The sequence below is a fragment of the Dunckerocampus dactyliophorus genome, chromosome 12 (assembly GCF_027744805.1).
Source record: "Dunckerocampus dactyliophorus isolate RoL2022-P2 chromosome 12, RoL_Ddac_1.1, whole genome shotgun sequence".
NCBI lineage: Eukaryota > Metazoa > Chordata > Actinopteri > Syngnathiformes > Syngnathidae > Dunckerocampus > Dunckerocampus dactyliophorus.
This window is the reverse complement of record NC_072830.1, coordinates 16,614,910-16,637,534: the sequence shown is the minus strand read 5'-3', so window position 1 is coordinate 16,637,534 and position 22,625 is coordinate 16,614,910. Positions and strand designations below refer to the sequence as shown.

At 39.5% G+C, this 22,625-nt stretch overlaps 1 protein-coding gene across 4 annotated transcripts in view; it reads left to right on the top strand.

Moving 5' to 3' along the window:
* Window positions 1–22,625, top strand: part of grik4 (glutamate receptor, ionotropic, kainate 4) — a 418,260-nt gene that overhangs the window by 220,218 nt on the left and 175,417 nt on the right. For all 4 annotated transcript variants that reach the window (XM_054795183.1, XM_054795185.1, XM_054795184.1 and 1 more), the window contains 2 exons: window positions 6,070–6,234; window positions 14,243–14,340. In XM_054795183.1, coding sequence (XP_054651158.1) covers window positions 6,070–6,234; window positions 14,243–14,340 — 263 coding nt within the window. The remainder of the gene's footprint in view (window positions 1–6,069; window positions 6,235–14,242; window positions 14,341–22,625) is intronic.

Below are 22,625 nucleotides of genomic sequence, written 5' to 3'. Positions count from 1 at the left end.
AAGAAGGGGACCTTTTAAGCTTTTAGTGTTGCTGTTGATGCTTTGCATAAAACAGCAACACCTTCCCAGCCAGACTAAGTAGCAGCCTTCAGTCCAGGGGTGTCCAAAGTGCGGCTTGGGGGACATTTGCGGCTCGCAGTTGTTTTTTTTTTCCAACAACAAAAATGGAAAAATCAGAAGTGATTTTACAGGAGTAAAGTCAAAATATTAAGTGAAAAAAGTTGTAATCTAAGGAGAAAAAATAAAAAAAATTAAAGTTGACATATTTATGGATTTTTTTAAAAGTCATTATATGAAAAACAAACGATAATGAATGAAGTTATATATTTTTTTAATTAGGTTGCGGAAAAATTTATGTTACAAAAATAAAATATTATGGGAATAAAGTCATAATTATGAGAACTAAATTTACAAGAAGAAAGCAGCTGTAATTTCACAAAAATAAAGTAAAATATTAAGAGAATGACGTAACATGACAAAAAACAACGTCGTTTTAGTTGAAATTTGAGTTGAAATTGAAAAAGATGGGGTTTTTTTAAAGTTGTAATTGTCATGTTCCGCAGAACAGGAGCGGGCACCTCCTGTTCTGCGCTTTTATTTTGACGGGCTGTTCTTTCTCCGGGGAGGAAGAGGCAGTCGCTTCACGCCTGGTGGCCGCGCAGCTGCAGGCAATTAACATTTGTGGCGGTTAAAAGGCCAGCACCGTCGAATGTACGACGCTGGTTCATTGCCGTTGTTCCTCGTCTCCGGACCACTGCTGTCACCTGAGAAGTAGACTTACCTGAACTACCAGTACCCTGTGTTCACAGAGCCTTTTTTCCTCTGTCGCTTTTTGTTTGCACCTGTCCGTGCACCATTAAAGATCTTTTGTTCGCACGCCACCGCCTCATCTCTGCACACTGGGGGTCAGGCACGCGACAGCCTCAACTCGTCCTTGACACACCGTGACAGTGATATTATGAGAAACAAAACAACGAATGAAGTTGTAATTTTGGGAAAATTTGATTGCAGAAAACGTTATGAGAATGAAGTCAAAATAGTTAGAATAGAAAAAAATAAAAAAAAATAGAATAAAGTCATCATTATGGACGATATTTTACAATTACAAAGCTGAAATAAAAAAAAATCTGCTCTAATTTTACAAAAGTAACATCAAAATATTAAGAGAAAAAAGTTGTATTCTAACGAGAAAAGAAAAATTGCAAGTAAACTTCTAATAATAAAATAGTCATTTTAATTGCATCTTATTTTGTAAAAGTTGCAATATTATGAGAAACAACCATCCATCTGTTTTCTATGCCGCTTATCCTCATTCGGGTCACGGGTATGCCCATCCTAGCTGCCTTCGGACAAGAGGCGGGGTACACCCTGGACTGGTCACCAGCCAATCACAGGGCACATATAGACAAACAACCATTCACACTCACATTCATACCTATAGACAATTTAGAGTCTCCAATTAACCTTGGAATGTGGGAGAAAACCCTGAGAGAACCCACGCACGGAGAGAACATGCAAACACCACACAGAGATTTAAACCCAGGTCTTGCCGATCTCCTGACTGTGTGGCCAACATGCTAACCGCTCTACCACCGTGCAGCCAATTATGAGAAACAAACCAAAAAAAATAAAGTTGTAATTTTTGGAAAATTGGGCAAAATGTTATATTGGGGGAATAAAGTAAAAATATGAGAATAAAAAGTTATACACTGGGTTCTCTACTTACGAACATCCGACTTGTGAACATTTGGAGATACAAACACAAGCTGACTGGTTTATATTTTCATGTATTTTGCCTCGTAGTAACTCCATATTTATACTGCTACATGCTTGACCAGTAGAGGGCACTGTGACACTGCTAATGGGACCAACAGGTAGAGGAAGACGGTGGGGAGAGAGTTTAAAGGAGAAATGGAAAGCTAAATTGTAGCTGTATGATACAACCCGGACAGAGCGTGTGATTAAAGTTTATGAAGAGTTAATAGGCCTGCTTAATTCTACACCACCCACAGAACACTACCTCTTTTAGATGGTCTAACGACGATGACCATTTGTTCTTTTTTCAAAAACTCCTCCTCCTCTTCCACGACAACGACGTATGCTCGACCACTCCTCTTCAAAGGTAAATAACATTTATCATTACGTATTATTATATCATTTTTATTATTGTTTTTTCATTAATTATCCTTGTTTAATATTACTACTGCATCCAAACTGATATTTACATACATACACATATACTGCATATGTATACACGTACATGTAGTACCTATATCATTGGTAATATTACCTTTTGTTCAACTTACGAACAAATCGACTTCTGAACGGTCGTCTGGAACCAGTTGTGTTCGTAAGTTGGGGACCTAGTGTATTACAAAAAGTAAATTGACAAAGAAAGTTGGGGAAAAAAAACCCAGCAAAAATGGAAAAAAAGATGAAAGTTCATACTAACAATGCGCTTTTTCATCTACTGTATATCACACAGCTGAGAGGCTTTCAAAGCGGCCTTGAATCTGTTCATTTTTGAGTATGTGGCCCTTGCTGGAAAAAGTTTGGACACCCCTGCACTAGTGTATGTAGCCAATGGTAGTTTTGGCATCCCTCCTGCACACCTGTGAAGGAAACCATACGCCGGACCAGGGTTTACCTTTGCGAACTGTACCCCAGTGAACCCAACCAAACTCTTCCGCTTGGAGAGACAAAACATTGCTGTAAAATGTACTCAAATGGCGCCATTGTAACTGCACTGCACACTGCAATAAAGCTCCCAGCCTGCCTCGCTCAACTATTATTGCAGATGAAAAAGTTGATTTGCTTAATAGTTTTGTGCCGTTTAATGCTCAGAGGGTGTTCCATAGCGAATCAGCCAGGCGTGCATGTTTACAAAAGGATCACATCTGTAAGAGAAGCTAATAGACCTCCTAAGATCACTTTCTGGTGCTTTGCGCTCTCTCAGGAATCCTCTTTTTTCATGCCTGCCATCACTGAGATTTTCTTCCACGGTCCACAGCCTTTGCACACCTCCCAGCGACGCATTGATTGTTTTGGATCAAGCCCCGGCTTGTGTTTTCTCCGTAGTGGAATCACTCTTCCTTGTTTGCCAGCTGTCATGTATTGACCAACCTAAAATGTCACATCCTGGGCGACCAGAGGATGTCAGATTTTGAAGTTTCATTTAACAGACGTACGCCTACTTGTCTTAACGGCTTGGCTACACGTATTCAGACATGTGCAATGTGCTATGTTGTGATGGAGCCTCGCTGGAGGGGATGATATCACACCTTTTGTTCTTGTCAAGGATATTTAGCACTAATGAGGTGGAAGAAACAGGCGGTAAATTAAAGGCGATAGCGGTGGACGTGGAGCGTGAGGAAGAGATGTTACTATGTTAGTAGTTACTATGAGCACGTTGTCACGAATCACATAAGCCGGAGTTTGGATAACAAATTGCAGAGAGGACACAATCCGATGTACAACAAAAAAGGTTTAATACCAAAAGAGTCCTCCACAGGAGTAAACATACATACAGAAGAATATAAGAACATACAGTCCAAAGTAAGTACAGGGCAACGCCACACAAAAAGGAAACATAAAACGCTGCCAGGCAAAAGGTCTAGCAGGGAAAAAATGACTAACATAGATGAGGAGACACCAAGCAGGAATGCAATACTGTGCTACTGCTGAAGCACAAAAAACACACCGCTGCTGGAGAAGCCAAACAGGGGAAAAAATACTCACAGTGCAGGCAATACAAAACACCGGAAAGCTACTTCACACAACACGGAACAACACAATGCAGGGTTGAGGGGAGAACGAGTGAAGTCCGAGGAACAATTTGGCACTGAACGAGTCCTTCTGCCTGCCATGCTTAAGAAGGCCAGGTGAGTAATTACCAGCAGTGCACTGCAACAAACACAGCAGACAGGCGGCAGCAGAGCAGAATCTTGAAAACCCTCTCTCGGCTCCAAAGTACACTTTTCTCACCAAAAAAAAAAAACACCCCAGCTAGGGTATGTTAGCAATTGTGGTCTCAGAACAGACTGCACAAAAAAATGTAAACATCCTTCTCAAGTATGAGTTAAACTGAATGACATTTGTCTTTCGGCCCGCAGTCTAAGAGAAACTCACCTCACCTTTTCCTGCGTGTGAGTGTTACGATAGTATGTTTGAACGCTAGCGCACTCACCGCAATAACCACCTATGAGAAACAGCACCTTTAATACTGCACTTTAGGAAATAAGGAAGCTTAATTTCATGAAAATAAAATAGTAATTCAGACTCTTTGTCAGAGGTGTGGACTCAAGTTTGATGACTTTTGGACTCGGCTTGACATTATCATCAAAGACCTGCGACTCGACTTGGACTTTGACATCATGACTCGGGACTCGCGCCAGGCTGTTGAATGGTACCATGGATTGAATTTGCATTTGCAAATTAGGAGGTCGTGGTATTTTATTTGGTAAACATTTAGCAGTGGTTACGACTTAAGACTCAAACTTGAAGCCTATGACTTCACTCGAACTGTCTTGTCTTGGCTGGAGACTTCACTTGGACTTGCACGCCTTTGCTTGAGACTTGACTTGAGGCATGCGATCAAAGACTTGAGACTTGCAAAAAACGGACTTTCTCGCACCTCTGCTGTTTGAACCCTGACTGTAGCACTTGTCCGCATTGTTGCACTTTACTCAAAAGAAACTTTACATATTTTGAACAGTTGTGTTTATTGGACATTTACCTGCGTGCAGTTTGAATTTGTTTTGTTTCATTTTGAAGCATCATTAAAGCTTTCCCCTTACTGTACCCAAAAATGAACCCAACCTCGACCTTAAAACCGAGGTATATCAACCGAACCGTGATAACACTGTATATGTATATTATACACTGTATATTATACCCCTAAAGAGTAGACATGACATTCAATTTTGTTTCTATTTATTGTGCTTCATCTACCATGACAACAATTGTGCATGTTATCTGCTAAAGGTCACATTTTAGAAGTTTACTATTGAGAAAATAAAACACTTGTTTGCTATGAGCATTATTGTTTTGTTATTGTATGCTGGCATATTTTGTGTATAGGACACACATTGTGCACAGGACACACACTGCATCACACTGAATGGAATTTGGTTTGTTTGTTAGCATCTCAACATGGGCCCAAAAGTAGTTGCCTTCAATTTTTGATGAATTGATGCAATTTTTTGCTGTAAGAGCTGGCCTAAGTCCTGCAAACTGATTGTTTTATGCTACATACATACAGTATACAGTACCATAAACAACAGGGAGGATGTTCCATGGGATACATTGTGGTCATCTACTGTATGACTCATGGGTTTCTAACATTGTGACGACAGAATGCACTACTTTCTTCATAAAAAGTCTCATCACCAATATTCCAATATGCATCCTAAAACAGAGGTTTTCAAAGTGTGGCATAGTGAGCCTCCCGCCAGAGAATATAAACTCCTCTAAACTCCCCCCGTTCTCCCTGAAAAACTTCTGCGGGGTTTCTAGTCACTCTGCGCACTCGCTGAATGTATGAACTAAAACAAGTCATTTTTCATTTTGCCTGTAGCCATAACTGGAGTTAGCGCTGCAGGTTTTTAAAAGTTTTTTTTTCTTTGTTTTTCTCATGCTGCTGCACCTCCCCTGAAGTCTTCCTGTGCTTCCCAGGGGAGGCCCGTCTCACACTTTGACAACCCCCGGCCTACTATAATAGCATCCACATTGCATACACAGTGTATAGCAAATGCTGCAGGGGTAGTTGCAGCAGTCTCGTCATGGCTCGATTTTGAAATTTTTACTCAGATATCGTTATCAGATATTTGCAATAAAAGGGTCTTAAAAGCTTCATCAAGAAAAACATGCACAAAATATTCCACTGAAGGACTGTTGGTACACTTTAAGAGCCACATTAGCAGGACGGTGGGAGACTATTGTAATTCTGCCAAAGACATCAATTATACAAAAGCTATTCTGACTGACTGGAGGATAATGATCACTTGTCTTTGTCGTCCGCACTCAATGCCTCCTTATCCACCTCCTTCTTTTTTTTTTTCTTCGTTGCAGCTGCCATCCTTGATGACCCGATGGAGTGCAGCAGAGGGGAGCGTCTGGCCATCACACTGGCCAAAGACAGCATCAACAGGAGCAGCAATCGCTCCACCACAGGCAAGCTGGAGGTGGACATCTTTGAGCTGCTCAGAGACAGCGAATATGAGATGGGGGAAACAAGTGAGTAACTGAGATTGAGCCGTGGTTGCAATATGTTTTTTATCCACCGACTGAGTTTACAAACTGTCACATTTAGACTCTCTGAAGCTACACACCTCACATTTCAAGATTATAAAAATGGAACTTGGATATACTTTAGAGCAGTCAATGTACAGCTTGTCAAGCAATGCAGTCGTCCTTTGCCACATTGCGGTTCAAAAATGTACTGTATTCATTAATAAATCATGTTGTTTGTAGTTGAATACGGCATATTATTAGCTTAAAAAATGTATATTTAAGCAAATGGGGTTTTTTGCCTAAATTAAGCATTTTCAAGTAGAAAAAAGGCTAAATGAACTAAAATACAAAATAAGCCATTAAGAAGATGGACTCAAATTGTGATATGTAGTATACTACACTGGTCAATAGGTCAGTAATTTTATTGCAATGTTCGGTGAGACACACAAGCACCAGACTTGATCGCCAGAACAACAGGTTATTATTGGAGTTTTGAATGATCTCACAACAGGCACAATAATGACAAGATAACAATAATAATAATTATCATAACAATAATACGGATTACAGTTGGGGCCCTGAATCCACTACTTCGTTTTTCGTACGCTGTCTCAGTTGTCATACAATATTGCATGTACAGTATACAATCGAGGTTGTTTGCCCTGTACTATGTGGTTCCGTGAAGTCGAGTGCCCAAACAAAGCACACTACATATTTTTATTGAGTGTGACTGCTAAGTAACCCGCCATGGGGCCAAAGAAAGTTGTGAGTGTCGGCAATTTGATAAAGAAGAAACACTATTGATCTCATCAGAATGTACGGGAAATCTGCATCAACAACAAGTTCCATCCAGTCATCATTTATAATTATTATGCACTGTTTTTTTGCATGTTAAACTATAATTATTCTCTATAAAATGTATTTGTTGTTTATATTTTTAAGTGTCCGGAATGGATTAATTGGATTTAAATTATTTCCGAGGGGGAAAATTGCCTCAATTTTCCCATATTTAGTTTTTTGTCGGACCACTCTATATCAAAGGTTCATTTCTGTAGTTTCTATAGTATTTTTCTTAGGTCCATCGAAACAGATATGATAAAATTGCTGATGAAGTAGGAGGGATGAACAGACTTTTGGGAAAATACTGTAGTATAATGAAAAAAGTTTGGACACACCCCTTAGGGTCAAGCTAGAACCCTTAGGTCTTCATCTCACCAGGACATTTTGCACAACTCGAAGCTTCCAACTTTGTGCACAAAGCCATTAAGACCATAAAGGACCATAAAGAGCAAGTTTGTGTGACCTCAAACACCTGTGGGATGAACCCCAGGGCCAACTGGTTCAACATCACTGACCTCACAAATGGACATAAATTCCCACATGCTCCAACATGTAGTAGAACAGGAAAAGCTGTTGTAGCTTCCTTTTCACTATTTTTTTTTGTAGTTTTTGGTGTAGTGAGCAAGCTTACCAATTATTTTGTATTCATTTTCACTTTTTTGCTCAAAAAGAAGGAAATGGCAATTTTTTGTTGATGTTCTGCAGCAAATACAAGCTTACCAAAATGCACACGACTCTACTGATGCACTTACTATCCACTGAAAATGAGTCAACACGCAGCCATTATTGTCTAAATAGCTGGCAACAGAAATGAGTAGTCACATAATTGTGTCTTGACAGTTGACAGTGGTGGTAGCATCATGGCCTGGGGCTGCATGAGTGCTGCCCTCACAGGAGCAGCTACGGTTCAATAAGATGAAACATGAATTCCGACATGTACAGTGACATTGTGTAGCAGAGCACGATTCCCTCCCCTGGCAAATGGCCCGCATGGTTTTCCAACATGATAAGGAACTCAAACAAACCTCCAAGATGACAAGTGCCTTGCTGAGGAAGGTGAAGGTGATGTATGCATCCTCAAGCAGAAGCAAGGTGGAGGAGTGCAAGGTCTCTTAACATCCTCCAGTTCCATCAGTGATGTCATCATGGAGGAGTGGAAGACGATACCTGTGCAGGTCTGGTCAATTCCATGCCCAAAATGATCAATGCAGTGCTAAATAACAATGGTGCTCACACTAGATATTGACACTTTGGAAACAAATTAGACATGTTTGCTTCTGTCGTGAGCTATTTAGACAATGATGGCTGTGTGTTGAGTCCTGTGTCCATTAAATCTTTACTGCTATACAAGCTGCACGTAGTAGTATGGTCCATTGAGACGATATAATGGAATAATGAAATGTGTGGGTTGTGCTCACTTTTGGTGAGATTCTGTATGCAAACAAACCTGTAACACATTAAATGGGTGTGGGGGGGTACAATAGCTAAACTGGTCAACTTGTCATAAGTAAGGTGCTCGCTGCCTGCTTAAAGGGACATGGAAGTAAACCACAAAATTCCAATAAATAAATAAATCCTTCTCTTATCCATCATGTTTTACGTCTGCAATGTTTGGCATTCGATAGATGAGACGCCACTGCCATTCTCCATGTTTATATATATATATCTTCATCCAAACGTATCTGAAATCGATATCGCATGACTTGGGCGTATGCATTATACTGTATGTGCTTGCTGTAATCTGCTATGACTGCATCTGCGTGGATTGATTTTTCACCAGTCCTTGCTACTATCACTGACACCATTAATGGAAACACATGCTTCACTTGCTCCTGTAACGACGACATCATTAATTCTGCTTAACATAGACAACCTCCCTAAATGTGTGCTTCCTCTTGTGGACTGTATGTGTTTTTAAGCAGGTTGGTGTGCCTGCATTGTCTGTTGTCCACTTTAGTGTGTGCAATTACATGGAGAAACTGGATTAGGGATGGATGAGTGCCCGCAGTTAGATAGGAAATATCACGGAGGGAGCACTACCTGATCGAAAAACTCTCATGCACCCTCCCTCAACCAGATTCTCTTTCATTCCTCTGTACTGGATTCTAAATTGGTGCCTCTTTGGGAAATTACCCGCAAGAAACACATGACAGGACTCAGGAGTGCATCATGACACAAACACATACTGTAGCTTTAGTGCACCCTTGTGTTTCCAAGCAATTATGCAAAATTGTCTGTTTAATGAAGTTCTTACAGTAATTTATCACTGGAGCCTGTTTATTAGCTCCGAATGTGAGAAAAAAATCATCTCCCTCACTTTTGAGAGAGGCGCGCTTTTGGATTTCCGGATTTTCATTACCTCCTGAAGGAAACACACTCTTGCTGATGGACGGGATGTCGCCTCTGACCTCTGATCCTCCCCCAGCTAGATGAGCCCACCATGTGTGTATGTACAGTATATATATTAACTTTGTTTAAAAAAAAAAAAAAAACAACCCAAAAACAGGTTTTGCTACACTCTGCCAACAGAAAGATGCACTCAATAAGAAAAGTAGAGACTTGTGGCATAACTGTGTTAGTTAGCAAAGAACGACCCGCTGGTGACATTGTAGATGGGTGACAGCTGACTTCCGGTTCCGGTTTCCATTTTGTTAAAAAGCTAATAGGCGGCTAAAAAGGACATTTTGTGATAAAAAAATAAGTGACGAACACCGTTGGACTCACGCAGTGTAGACATAACACAACAAAACAAGATTATATAGATTATATTGTATATTACAGAGCTGCAAGTTTGATAATGCAGTTTGTCTTCAGCGAATAGGCTAACCTAGCATGAAGTTGCTGTTAAAATGTGTCATGTTAGCACTGAATCATCACTGCTTTGTGGTTGACTTTGGCCTGTTATTAGTAAGAATATATGCACATGTAAGCACAGTTTACGGCTTAATTCAAGCATCTTCAAGCATAAAAGTGGCTAAATGAACTAAAACACAAACACAGTATAAGGCATTAAAAAACAGTGAAATGTAGTACGCTACACTGGTCAATAGGTGTCATTAGTAACACGCACCAGGCATTTATTGCAACATATTTATGTCTTAAATTGTGTAATGTCTCTGATTATAAGTACCTAATTGGGTAATACAAGTGTAAAGGTGACTATAGGGTTGTTATTGCATGTCTAGAGGGCTCGAATAATGTTAAAAAATGTATTTAATTTGTGGTCGAACTACCGAAGTATTCTATTTATAAATAAGCAATCCTACTTTGTGGAAAATTCACTCATAACCACGATAAATGAGGGATTACCGTATGCCATCTACAGTATTACGCTGGACAAGTGCAGAGTTACAGTGTATATGTAAAAAGTGGTTTAAGTGCACAATAGCGCTTCTTGGAGCCACACATTCTTGGACAAACATGACAACATGGCAACCTTTGCTATCAAAAGAGCCATTTTGCCTCCTGTCTGGAGCCGCAAAACATGACACAGCTTATACACTTAAAAAGTTTTATTTTTTTTTTAATTTAGTTGTTACAGAATTCAAGAAGTTCAGAGTCCATGTGTAGGCTTACTTTGAAATAATTTAAACACTGAACAATGTAGGCTCTTTTGAGTCATCCCCGTATTTGTGTACAATTAAAAAAAAATGTTGCCAACTTTAACATAAAAAAAGTTCACATATCCGCATATCTGTGTGTCTGCTCAATATCATTTACATCACTTGATTCATCACGGCCAATTCAATATGCTTGCAATGAATGAATGACATCAATTTGCTGGTGATGTTTGTTCCCATTCTATTAGTCTTGTCCTTTACTGTCTTAGCAGGGAGTGGCATTTCTTTCATTTTCTGAATAATTTCTTATTTATTTTTTTAATTCGGAGAATCTGTGATATTTTTATGAACGACTCTTTCATGTATTCTCCATCTGTGAACAGCTTTCTACTCCTTATGCCCTCCGGTGCAGCGAGTCAGCTACAACACTATCAGATGTGGTTAATAAAGATGAGGGGAGCCGGATCTTGGTGAGCCGTTCCTTTCAAAGAGCCGTTCAAAAAACTGTCTCATTTGGCTCATTTTTATATTCTATTGGCCTTAACTCGTTTTATTTTGGAAACAATCACCGGGAGGAATGAATGTAGATATCCCACAAATATGAGTTTGAATTATTCTGAAATATTGATTATAACCTTATTTGACGTGTGGATTAAATTTTAATTTTTAAATATTCCACAGGGTGGCGCCCCCTTCACTCTTCTTTGACAGCGACGTCACTATTTTGAATTAGCCTTTGTACAAATTCTGTGAATGTGCGTAAACCATGACTTGAACACGTATAAACATGAAAAAACAAAGCAGGCTACATTTTCCGTGCAAAACAGCTTTTAGTGCAAAGATTTCCACACAACAATATTGTTAATAATACAGAACAACAAAACTACTCTCTGGCTGACGGGGTAAATGGCGAAAGTGGCTCAACAAACTCAGGCTTCGTGCTCAAGAAACCCAACATCCGCAATCAGACTTAATTGGACCCGCAACGGTGGTTATCAACTTACTTTGTCAAGTCCGGTTTTCGGCTTTGTGCTAAGTACGCGTTCACGTGAAAGGGGGCGCTTGACGTCGTATTATTCTACTTCCGCTGAAAAGTGAAGCGATCCCAGCCAGTGTATTTTACAAAAAAATGAGTACGTAATTATTATGGAGCGTTATGAGGAGTTCCCAAAGGATTATGACTGTGAAAAGCAACACTGTCACCGCCAATAGAGCGAGGACGGACCGCTGACAGAATAATTCTGAGCATGTATTGGCCAAGTTAACACCGAGTTATTATAAAAACTATACCCTACTAGTCGTTTCATTTATCAGTGCTCAACATTGCACAACTTTGACATTTTAATGCTTTAATGCTACCACTGCTCTACTCCAACTCATTACAACCCAGTAAACATTCCAAGGTTCCAATAGCCTGTATTGATCACCGGAAAGTCGATGTCAAGCATACGAAATGGACGACAGCGCTACCCGGTGGCTTCCTTTATTGTAATTTGTTCAGCACCCTGATGGACATTCACAGGATGCAGTTAATACATAAAATGGACACGCGTGCAGGCACCTCCTACCCTGTGTGGATGGAAATGCCTCTGCATGGTGCCTCACAGTCACATCCATCAGCCTCTTAACCTGCTGAAGCCATGAAAACAGGTGCACTGCATGTGTCCTAATGGGTGACTAAGGGATCACTTATTAATCATTTGATTCACTGGCTCTGAATACACCGAGCGGGCCTGAAAACACGTACAGAGAGCTGGTTGATGCTTCGCACCTGTTCCAGTAACCAACGTCATATCACACACAAACAGGTTTACACACATTTTTTTCTCTTTTTTTTTTTTTTTACTTGTGTCTGTCTTGCTTCATTGGCCATAGAAGTTTAATGAGAAACCAGGGATTATAAAACCAGCAAGAAATGTCTGTTTTCTGGTATAGGGGATTAAAATATATGGTCTGTGTATACAAATAAAAATCACATTCACTGCATTATTTATTTATTTATTTATTTGGATTCATCCCCAAAGGTAAAACATAGAAAGCGGGTGTGAGTTGAAGTTGTTAAGAAAGTGTGGCAAATGGTTGAATTAACTTGCAAATGTTATCACAACCTATTTCTGCTTTTTAAAGCCTTTCTCTTGGCTTTTTATTGCGTTTCTCCATCTACCACCTCCTTGTTTCTTCCTGTCTCTATTTTTGTTAGAAGTTATCGAAGACATGATCTAAAAAAAACAATCCGAAAACTATGTAAGAACTACAATAGATTAAATGTATGTCACAAAATTTGAATGCTTTTCCTTTTAAGTTTACTGCCAAAAATGATCCGCCAGTTCATGAAAAAAAATCACTTCCTGTCGTGTTGCCACGCACAAATGACTAAAGATAATTTTCCTCAATAAATACATTCATTCATTCATCTTCTATGCCGCTTTTCCTCACTTGGGTCGTGGGGGTATACTGGAGCCTATCCCAGCTGACTATGGGCGAGAGGCGGGGTACACCCTGGACTGGTCGCCAGCCAATCGCAGGGCACATATAGACAAACAACCATTCACACTCACATTCATACCTATGAATGCCAAATAACCTAACATGCATGTTTTTGGAATGTCGGAGGAAGCCGGAGTACCCGGAGAAATCTCAATAAATACATAAAAAAGCAAAAGGCTATGGCCAATTTTTTTTTTTTTTTTTTTTTTTTTTAAATATGGTTGCCTTTGTTTAGTTTTTGTACTTTTGTTTAAATCCAATCATTTTTCTTTAGATCATTTAGAAGCAAAATGGGGAAAAATTCAGCTTTTCTCAAAAGCCACAGTGGACCCACCTTCCACGTGTTTGTATTTCACAAATATGTCTCCCAAGCGGCAGTTCGCCAAAGAAAAGGAAAGCCATCACCATGGAAGTGAAAATGAACATGAAAAGCTAAGAGGGAGGAGTCACACTACCAATACTGGCTGCTCTTTTGATCCCAACGAGGGATGCACAGTATATTTTCTTCAAGCCAATACCGATAACTTCCTTCCTGCTTCTCAAGACTAATACAGATAACCTTTTCATAGCTATTATTTTTAAAACGTAGGTTTAACTGTAGTTTGTATTAGGAGGTGATAACGATTTGGAAAAACCGTAACTGTAGATTAGTCTTTTCCGAGTATTATGACATTACTACCATCAACAAAACCTAAAAAAAATAGAGGCGGCTCGGAAGTACAAACCGTGGCTCGGAGTGGTTTTCTAGCTGACGAGGGCCGGTGTCTTCTGCGATTTGATCTGACAGCTTCCCATTAACCGTTTGTTGGTGTATTGGTCTGACCTGGTTTCCATCAGTCTTGGCTCGACACTCAGCCCGGTGATAGGAAGATGACGCATAAAGAAACTGGGCGTGAGATAATTATAAAACAGGGTGCATTTCTTCAATGTGAAAGGTCTTGTGATTGTGCGTTATCTTTCTGTTATGAACAAGCGCAAATATGTTGCACTACTTATCCAAAACAGAGTGTAAAATATTCCAATCCTAACAACAGTCTTGGAACGGAACTCGTTTGTACCCGGAGGACCATCAAGATGTAGAAGCTTCTTGAATGTTTAACATCCTTCATTTTTTGTTCTTTTAGTGTGCCAAATCATGTCCAAAGGGGTGGTGGCAGTCCTTGGTCCCTCTGCTAGTCCGGCCTCCAACTCCATCATCAGCAATATCTGCGGCGAAAAGGAGGTAAGTTAGCATTAAAGAGCAGCGCTCATTGTTGAGGTTTTTTCGTTACTGTGTTTCGGTAAGGTGCATCAGAACACTTTACCCTGCTGGGCCTCACTGACCTTTGCTTGTGATGTCTGCGGTGTCCATTTTGACAGAAATCTCAGCAAACATACAGTCATGTGAAAAAATTAGGACACCCTAAGGTGTCACATGACTGTAAATGACCTTTGTGATACAGCCTATGCGTAAATATTTTGGAGGACATGCTTGCATACATGTAATACAGATATCTTCAAAGTTTTATAATTATTAGACAAATGGTCAATGACTTATGGGAAATTAGTTGCTATGTCCTGCCTATGCTCCTGCGATGGTATTTTGATTGATGGCAGCCATGTTTTTCAACCATTCTTGCTCAACTTGTACACACTTGTGCTTGTCAGTCCCCTAAAGATGTGTACCAAATTTTGTGGTGATTGGGCTGGACGCCCTAAAGTTACAGCAGGTGTTTTGCACAGCGCATTGAGCTGTGTGAGAAATTTCAATTCAGCCTGATTTATAGGGTTAAACTTAACAGCAGCATGTGGTGCATTTGTCAAGAAAATTAATAGCACAGGCAACACAGTAAGGGTGCATGTTTTGACAAATTTTCACCTTTTCGTGTGCAGCGGTTCAGGAGGGGAAGCATTACAACTTGGAGAATGGTCCATGTTTTATAAACCTCAATGCTAAAAACGTAGTCCAATAAATACTTCTCAGTTTCTGATCAGCAAAACTGAGCTGAATTGTCTTTGTAATCAACGTTGTAATGGAAGTTGTAACCTACAAGTGTAGCTAATGAATTTGTACAGAGAATGCATGCTCTGTGAAATTGGCTATTTTGCTTTTTAGGTTCATTTTGTCCGGCCTCGTTTTTCTTTTCATTCATTCCACTTAAGCGCTGCCTTCACTCGCTCTGAACGTCAAGTGAGTGAATGAGCTTGCGTTCATAAACATCAGTTTGTGGAAAACCATCCACAGCAAATCCTCATACCCCACTGATTTCTGGGATATGAAATGACAGCATGACGCCTTCCATCCACGTGTTCTTGACAGTGAAAACATCTCCATCATGTAAGCCTGGCTACGCATATTTTACGGTGTGTAAAAAAGGTGGAACTCAAGATGCAACAACAAAAATAGTTCACAGGAAGAAAAAATATTATCTTTTCAATAAAGTCTTCACAATAGGCACAGCACATAAAACAAAAATAGAATATAATGCAGCATGAATGGCACAAACTGCAAAAAGAATAAAGAATCTATGGATGCCAACTCTGGAGCTTGTAAACACGGAGAAGTCCTAGAAGGAAGCCGAGAGCATGTGGCGTCATTGCCATGTGCTAAAAATGAACCCCGCATCCTCGTTCTGCAGCTGCGGCTTAAAAAAAGCCGAATTGCAAATCCGCTACAGGTGCGCCTCCTGGACCCGCCTCTCGCCAGTAATCAGGTCATAGCAGGGCTACTCAGCTACATAATGAAGTTTCAAAAATGACAAGCGCCGGCCCATTATGTTCACCTGACATGAGAAACCACATTTTCAATGTTTTTATTTGATATGGCTGTCACACATCCCACTAACATTGAACTATGTGTTGTTAAACAAAGCTGTTTTAGTATACCAGCAAGATGAACACAGATTATGCGCATGGCAGCGGTATTTCATGTAAAGCAGGGGTGTAACGATACGATTCAAGGACAATATTGATTCATCAAGAAGGATACGATCCGAAACGATTCAGTATCTTTAAATCGATTCAGTAAATTTTACCCAAAAATTCAACCACTATGACTGAAATAAATACCTGGATAGTACAGGTGAAGTTTCCTAGATTCTTGTTGTTTTTTGTAAGGAAATCAAGTATAAATTAATTTTGGATATAAGCAAACAAGTAAACAACAATTAATGGCAAATGCATTCACATTTTATTTGAATGAAGTGCAACCAACACTTCAGGTTGAATTAACAGGAGGTTAACCTTTTCTGCTCTTCTTTTCAATACTCAATACATTTTCAATAAAAGTACAGTAAGTGCAACCAACATTTCAACAGTCTGCAGTTTACTTGCTACTTCTGCTTTTGTTTTCCAATATAAATATACATTATTAATATCAAAATAAAGCTCAACCAACATCTCTTCAGGTTGAATTAACAGTAGGTTTACCTGCTACTTGCTACTGCAGGAGGTGCGTTGTGTGAAATCCCATGACGCCTTAGTACAGGGATGTCAAACTCGTGCCATGGAGGGCCGAGACACTGCAGGTTTTCTTTCCAGCCAGTCACTCAAGCAGGTGATTTTAATGATCAACACCTTCAGTTTGAGGGAAGGAGCTCATCAATTAAATCACCTGCTGAAGAAACTGGTTGGAGAGAAAACCTGCAGCGTCTCGGCCCTCCAGGGCACGAGTTTGACACGTGCCTTAGTAGGTGGTTGGAGAGATTTGTCGTGTTGCCGTGGTATTTTACTTGACCTTTACATATGACTTATTTAGGACATCTCCCTCTTTGCAAAAGCCAAAGTGTTTCCACACACTGGACCGCAATGGTGGCTTAATTATTTCTCGCTCGCCGGCTCGTCCTCTGCCATCCGCCATGCAACGTTTTGTTGTCTGACGTCAAAGACAGCCAGACTGAATCGACTAAGGTTTAAAATCATTAAAAGTACTGAAAAAAAAACCCATCCATATAAAGCCTGCCATGCTTAATCCAATGCTTTATTTCCTATCGATGCAATCGATTGATTACAGTACATTTTAAACAACGTTAGATCGATATACGTCGTCCATAATGGCAACTTGGCGAAAAACAGAAAACAAAGATGTATCAAAGAAAGATAAGTAGCATCGCTGTTACGGAACGCTGTGAGTTGGTTCTGGAACCCGCGATGCAGAGACGAAATCCGTTCCCAAAAAACAAAATGTTTATTAAGGAAAAGTGTCCTCGCAGAGGGCAAAAAGTTCAACAAAAGAAGATGGCAATGCCACTGACAAAAAGTACTAACCAAGATACACTACTAAACTAGGAGACAGGTGACAAGGCAGAAACGAAAAAACACTGCTGACAAAAACACGAGCAGGAACAGTAACCTTAGCTGAACAAAAAAAAATACACCGCTGAAAAACAGGCGGGCAGATACACGCAATACCACACTAGAATAAAAGCCAGAAAGCAGGGTCAGGGTAACAAGTGACACGAGGCCGGGCTGAGCGGTGAGTGTGTGGAGCATGAGGGTACAATCTGGCAAAGGTGGATTCCTGCTGCCGTGCTTAAGAAGGCCAAATGAGTAACCAGACACAGGTGCGAATGGGAAACTCCGCCTTCTGCAGGAGAGTGGTGTACTGCAATGACAATGACGACTGCATTTCCGGTATATACATATTTTGTAGTCTAGTTGCTGTTGCCCCCTGCAGAGCAGAGGAACTACTGCATTAACAAGCACTTCTCTAGTTAGACGGAACGGTTTACACCAACCAGGAGTGTTCAAACTTTCTCAGAGAGCCACATAGTGAAAAATGAAAGGATGCAACTTTGCCACTTTGATATTTTTGGAAAGCAACACCTGTACATATGCTAAAAAGTTACATATATTTCATGAAAAACTGCTTCTCAGCTTTGTGATATAGGTGAAAAAGTGTATTAGTGTGAACTCCGTTGTTTTTTTCTTTTTCCCCATTTTTGCTATGCTGCTGTTTTTTTTTAATTATTAAAATTTCAATTTTGTTCTTAAATAACCTTTGTAAATGTTCTTCTCATAATATTCTGACTTTATTCTCATAATCTTATACCTTTTTGTCCAGGGATTTTTTCCAAAAATTACAACTTTATTTTGTTTTTTTAATGTCATAATGTTCTGACTTTAACAAGAAAACATTTTTCCAACTCTATCCTACTAAAATGACTTTATTTTTCCTCATATTTTGACATTATTATTGTAAAATTACCACTTTCCGTATAACTTTCCGTATGTCGCGTGCCAATAAAAATTAAAAAAAAACAAACAGCTGTGCCACCTGGTTTACATTATTTGCTGATGTTTGGTAGACCAAATGAAAAGCTTTTGCGGACCTAGGGTCTAAAAGGAAGCGGAAACCGAGAAAGAATTATCGACAGAAAACCAAAAATTAGCAGAGAAAATAAAGTAACGTAAAAAAAAATAACCAGCACACAGCATAACAAGTGGAACACAAACCAGAACATTGCATACATTTGCCTTTCCGCCCTCTCAGATGCTTGCTGCTACACTATGAATCACTAACACCCTTCTACTCGCAGTATAAAGAAATGCATATCAGTGTTCATAGAGGTCTTCAGTCATTCATGCTGTCATGTGCTCATGAAGACAGTTAGCGTACACTCGGGCAGCGTTTATTTACCCCTGCAGTTTGTCATGCCCGTGTCCTCCGAGCCATTTTTCAAGTCTGTTAGACAAGAAAACAAGACAAAGACACCCTGCTGTTCTAAGTGTCACTTGGTATTGATTGTCTGAGCTGACTGATGTGGTAATTGTATGAATATTTAAGATTCCACAAAGGGGAATTTCACATATTTCAAAGAATACCATGGGCGTCAAGTTTTTACAAATAGTAGCTGTGGGTGTCTTATTTGCTCAGTTGCAGAGAGTGTTGGGTAAGGGAATGGTAGGTGTCTTGTGAGCAGTTTGTTGGTGTGTCCTTTTATATCCTAGATTTCCATCAGTAATGCAGTACACTCGGATGTGGAACTAATTAAGTTTTTGCACCACTTGCTCGTGAACCCGCCCTTCCTGGGAGACTCACGTTTTTTTTTTTCGATTTTTTGAGTCATAAACATCGATTACTTTATTTCAAACATTTTGTTTGAATGAATAAGAAAAAATATTACATACGTAAATAAATACAGGAGTAAAAACCTGACAGAAACAGTGGATAATGTATAAATACATGACATGCTGTTACCACTTTGAATTTCACGTTAATTTCAGCCTTCAGAATGGTACTGGTAAATGCTCTTTCCCTTGTACAGGCCTTTTCTAACGAAACCAGGGGTGTCCAAACTTTTTACAACAAGGGTTACTTAGTGAAAAATGAAAGGATGCAAGGGCCACTTTGATATTTTGGAAAGCAACACATGTAGATATGCTAAGAAGCTATATATATGTATATATATTTAAAGAAAAACTGTGTCTCAGCTTTGTGATATAAGTGAAAAGCCTGTTATTAGTATGAATTTTGCTCTTTGCTGCTTTTTTTTCTCCATTGTTCTTTTTTTTAATTTACCAAATATTTCAACTTTTTTTCTTAAATAATCTTCTTAAATGTTCTTCTCATAATATTATGATTTTATTCCGATAATATTTTCACTTAATTCTGATAATATTCCAACTTCTTCCCAACCTATTAAAAAAAAAAAATACAACTTTATTTTGGGTTTTTTCCCCTCATAATTGTAACTTTAAAAAAATAACATTCATTCCTTTTTTTTATATTGTCCTCACTAGGGTTGTGGGGGTATGCTGGAACCTATCCCAGCTGACTTTGAGCGAGAGGCGGAGTACACCCTGGACTGGTCACCAGCCAATCGCAGGGCACATATAGACAAACAACCATTCACACTCACATTCATACCTATGGACAATTTTTAGTCACCAGTTAACCAAACATGCATTTTTTTGAAATGTGGAAAGAAGCCGGAGTACGTGGTAAAATATTTTAATTTAATGTTACTAAAAATTTATTTTTCCTCATAATATTGTGACATTATTCTCATTATGAGAAAATTAGGACTTTTTCTCGTTAGATTACAACTTTTTCCTCTTAATATTTTGACTTTATTCTTGTAAAATTACTGCTGATTTTTCCTCTGTTTTTAAAGTTTTCTTGTTAAATTCTATTTTTAGAATGTGCCATGGGCCAGTAAAAAAACAGCCGTGGGCATTTTAGACACACCTGCCCTAGACAATCACGCCAACCACCTGAGCGATGCCGTAGAACAAAGAGCTTTTTGAAAATGTTGTTTTTCTGTTGAAACTAATTCATTCCTATTTACATTCTTTGATGAGATAAATACGATTTATAGACTCAAAATGTCCTTCTGGTATTCTAGTGTACCTGCCAGTGACACATGATGCTCGTGATAGGTTGTTGCTGCATGGCTGGAAGACCATGCTAATGGTGTATTTTGTGTATGTTATTATGAAAGAAGCTCAAGCATGTGGAATTGACTAATGTACCTTCCTGAGTGGATCCTGCACTACACAATCCCACAGTCCCACGACATTTCCTGGTTTGGGTTATTCCCCCTCCAAAACTGAGTTCTAAAACTGTCAAGCTATACAGTCGGACTCGAAATAAATGCTAGCCTGCAGCGACAAGATCTAATCCTCCTGTCGTGTGAAATACTGCTGGCGGGGACCTCAGCCTCCCCATTTTAGTGAGAAATGGATGCCAACAAACATTTGTTTCATTGTATCTACCGTTGGAAATTACGAGCTCTGCGCCTCACCTGTTCCTGTATCATAGCGTTACAGTGCGGACATTGGAGGACTGTGAATGCTGCCGAAATAAGTTTGAAGTAGTGAGAGTGGTAGTGAAACAACGCATCATTTGCTATTGTTTGTTTGTAATTCTCAATTCAACATTCACAGATTTGCAGATTTTTGTTCAAATGTCTTATGTTCTCTGAAAACTGCCTTTTTTTCAGATGAAAACACAATTCATTCACCAAAGTCAGTAGTAGTTTATAAATATGTGATAATACAAGTAAAATATGCAGAATAAATGTCCCATTGTTAGAAAGCTCATCGGTTTTACATGCTTATGTCTTTATGCGTCAATGATAATGTTTTTTTGTCAAGTGTTGAGATTGGGGGTCCTTGAACACACCGTATTTGTGTTGTGAGACGCAAAAGTATGTCTGCCTCAAAACTTGCAGCAAGGTGAACACAAGCTAATACACTCCTGATCACAATTTTAAAACCAGTTGGCTCACTGTTGGGTCTTAAGGAGCTTCAAAATGTAAAAATAAGAAATGGGAATGAGACAAAAAAAAGAAGAGTAAACAAGCGTTAAAGTGAAATAGGCTGTTCATCAGCTGACCAAAAAGACCATAGCTAAAAAAAACAACAATAACCATCATAACCATCAGATAGCATCTGCGAGAGAAGGGTTTTCCATCCATCTATCTTCTGTGCCGCTTATCCTCATTAGGGTCACGGGGTATGCTGGAGCCTATCCCAGCTGAGAGGTGGGTTACACCCTGACTTAAGAACAAAAAATGTCTTCAAAGGCCTCATCTCCTTCAATGCCACAAAATTGCCTATTTGGAATTTGCATGAGAGAACGAAAAAAATGGGACATTGAAAGGTGCAAGAAAGTTTTATTCTGCGATGAGAAAGAATGTAACCTTGATGGTCCTGATGGCTTCCAACGATACTGGCATGACAAGGAGATCCCACCTGAGATGTTTTCTACACGGCACAGTGGAGGGGGGTCCATCATGATCTCGAGTGCTTTTTCTTTCAATGGAACAATGGAGCTTCAGGTTGTGCAGGGGCGTCAAACGGCAGCTGGCTATGTGGAGATGTTGCAGGGGGCATCCCTCATGACTGAAGGCACTCGTCTGTGTGGTAATGACTGGCTTTTTCAACAGGACAGCGCTGCAGTTCACAATGCCTGCCTGACAAAGGACTTCTTCCAGAGGAATAAGCTCACTCTTTTGGACCATCCTGTGTGTTCCCCTGATCTAAATCTAACTGAGAACATTTGGGGATGGATGGCAAAGGAAGTTTACAAAAATGGACATCAGTTCTACACAGTGGATGCCCTCCCTAAAGCCATCTTCACCACCTCGAGCAACATTCCCACTAGCCTCCTGGAAACACTGGTGCCCAAACAAATTTTTGAGGTGATTAACAAGAATCGTGTAGCTACTCATTCCTAAGTTCTTTTTTGAACATTTAATTTTTTTTATTTTTTTTTTTTTTTTAGGTACGCTCTTAAACTTTTGATCGGTCTATGAACAGTACGCGACAAATTTGGTTTGGTTTGGTTTAGTTTATTTGAACATGAAGGTTACAATGGAATACATCTCGTGAATCATTTTTTCACAGTTCCACATGTCCAAAAGGAGTAGGAAGAAGCAAAGCTTATTTAATCCTACCCCCCATCCATTCTACATCTAGTACAGTACATGTAGTTCACTTCCTGGATTCCATGTCATGTTTTCAGTGATAGTCAGGATAACACATAATAGATAACGGTGAGATAACCCTCCCCCCAAAAAAAGA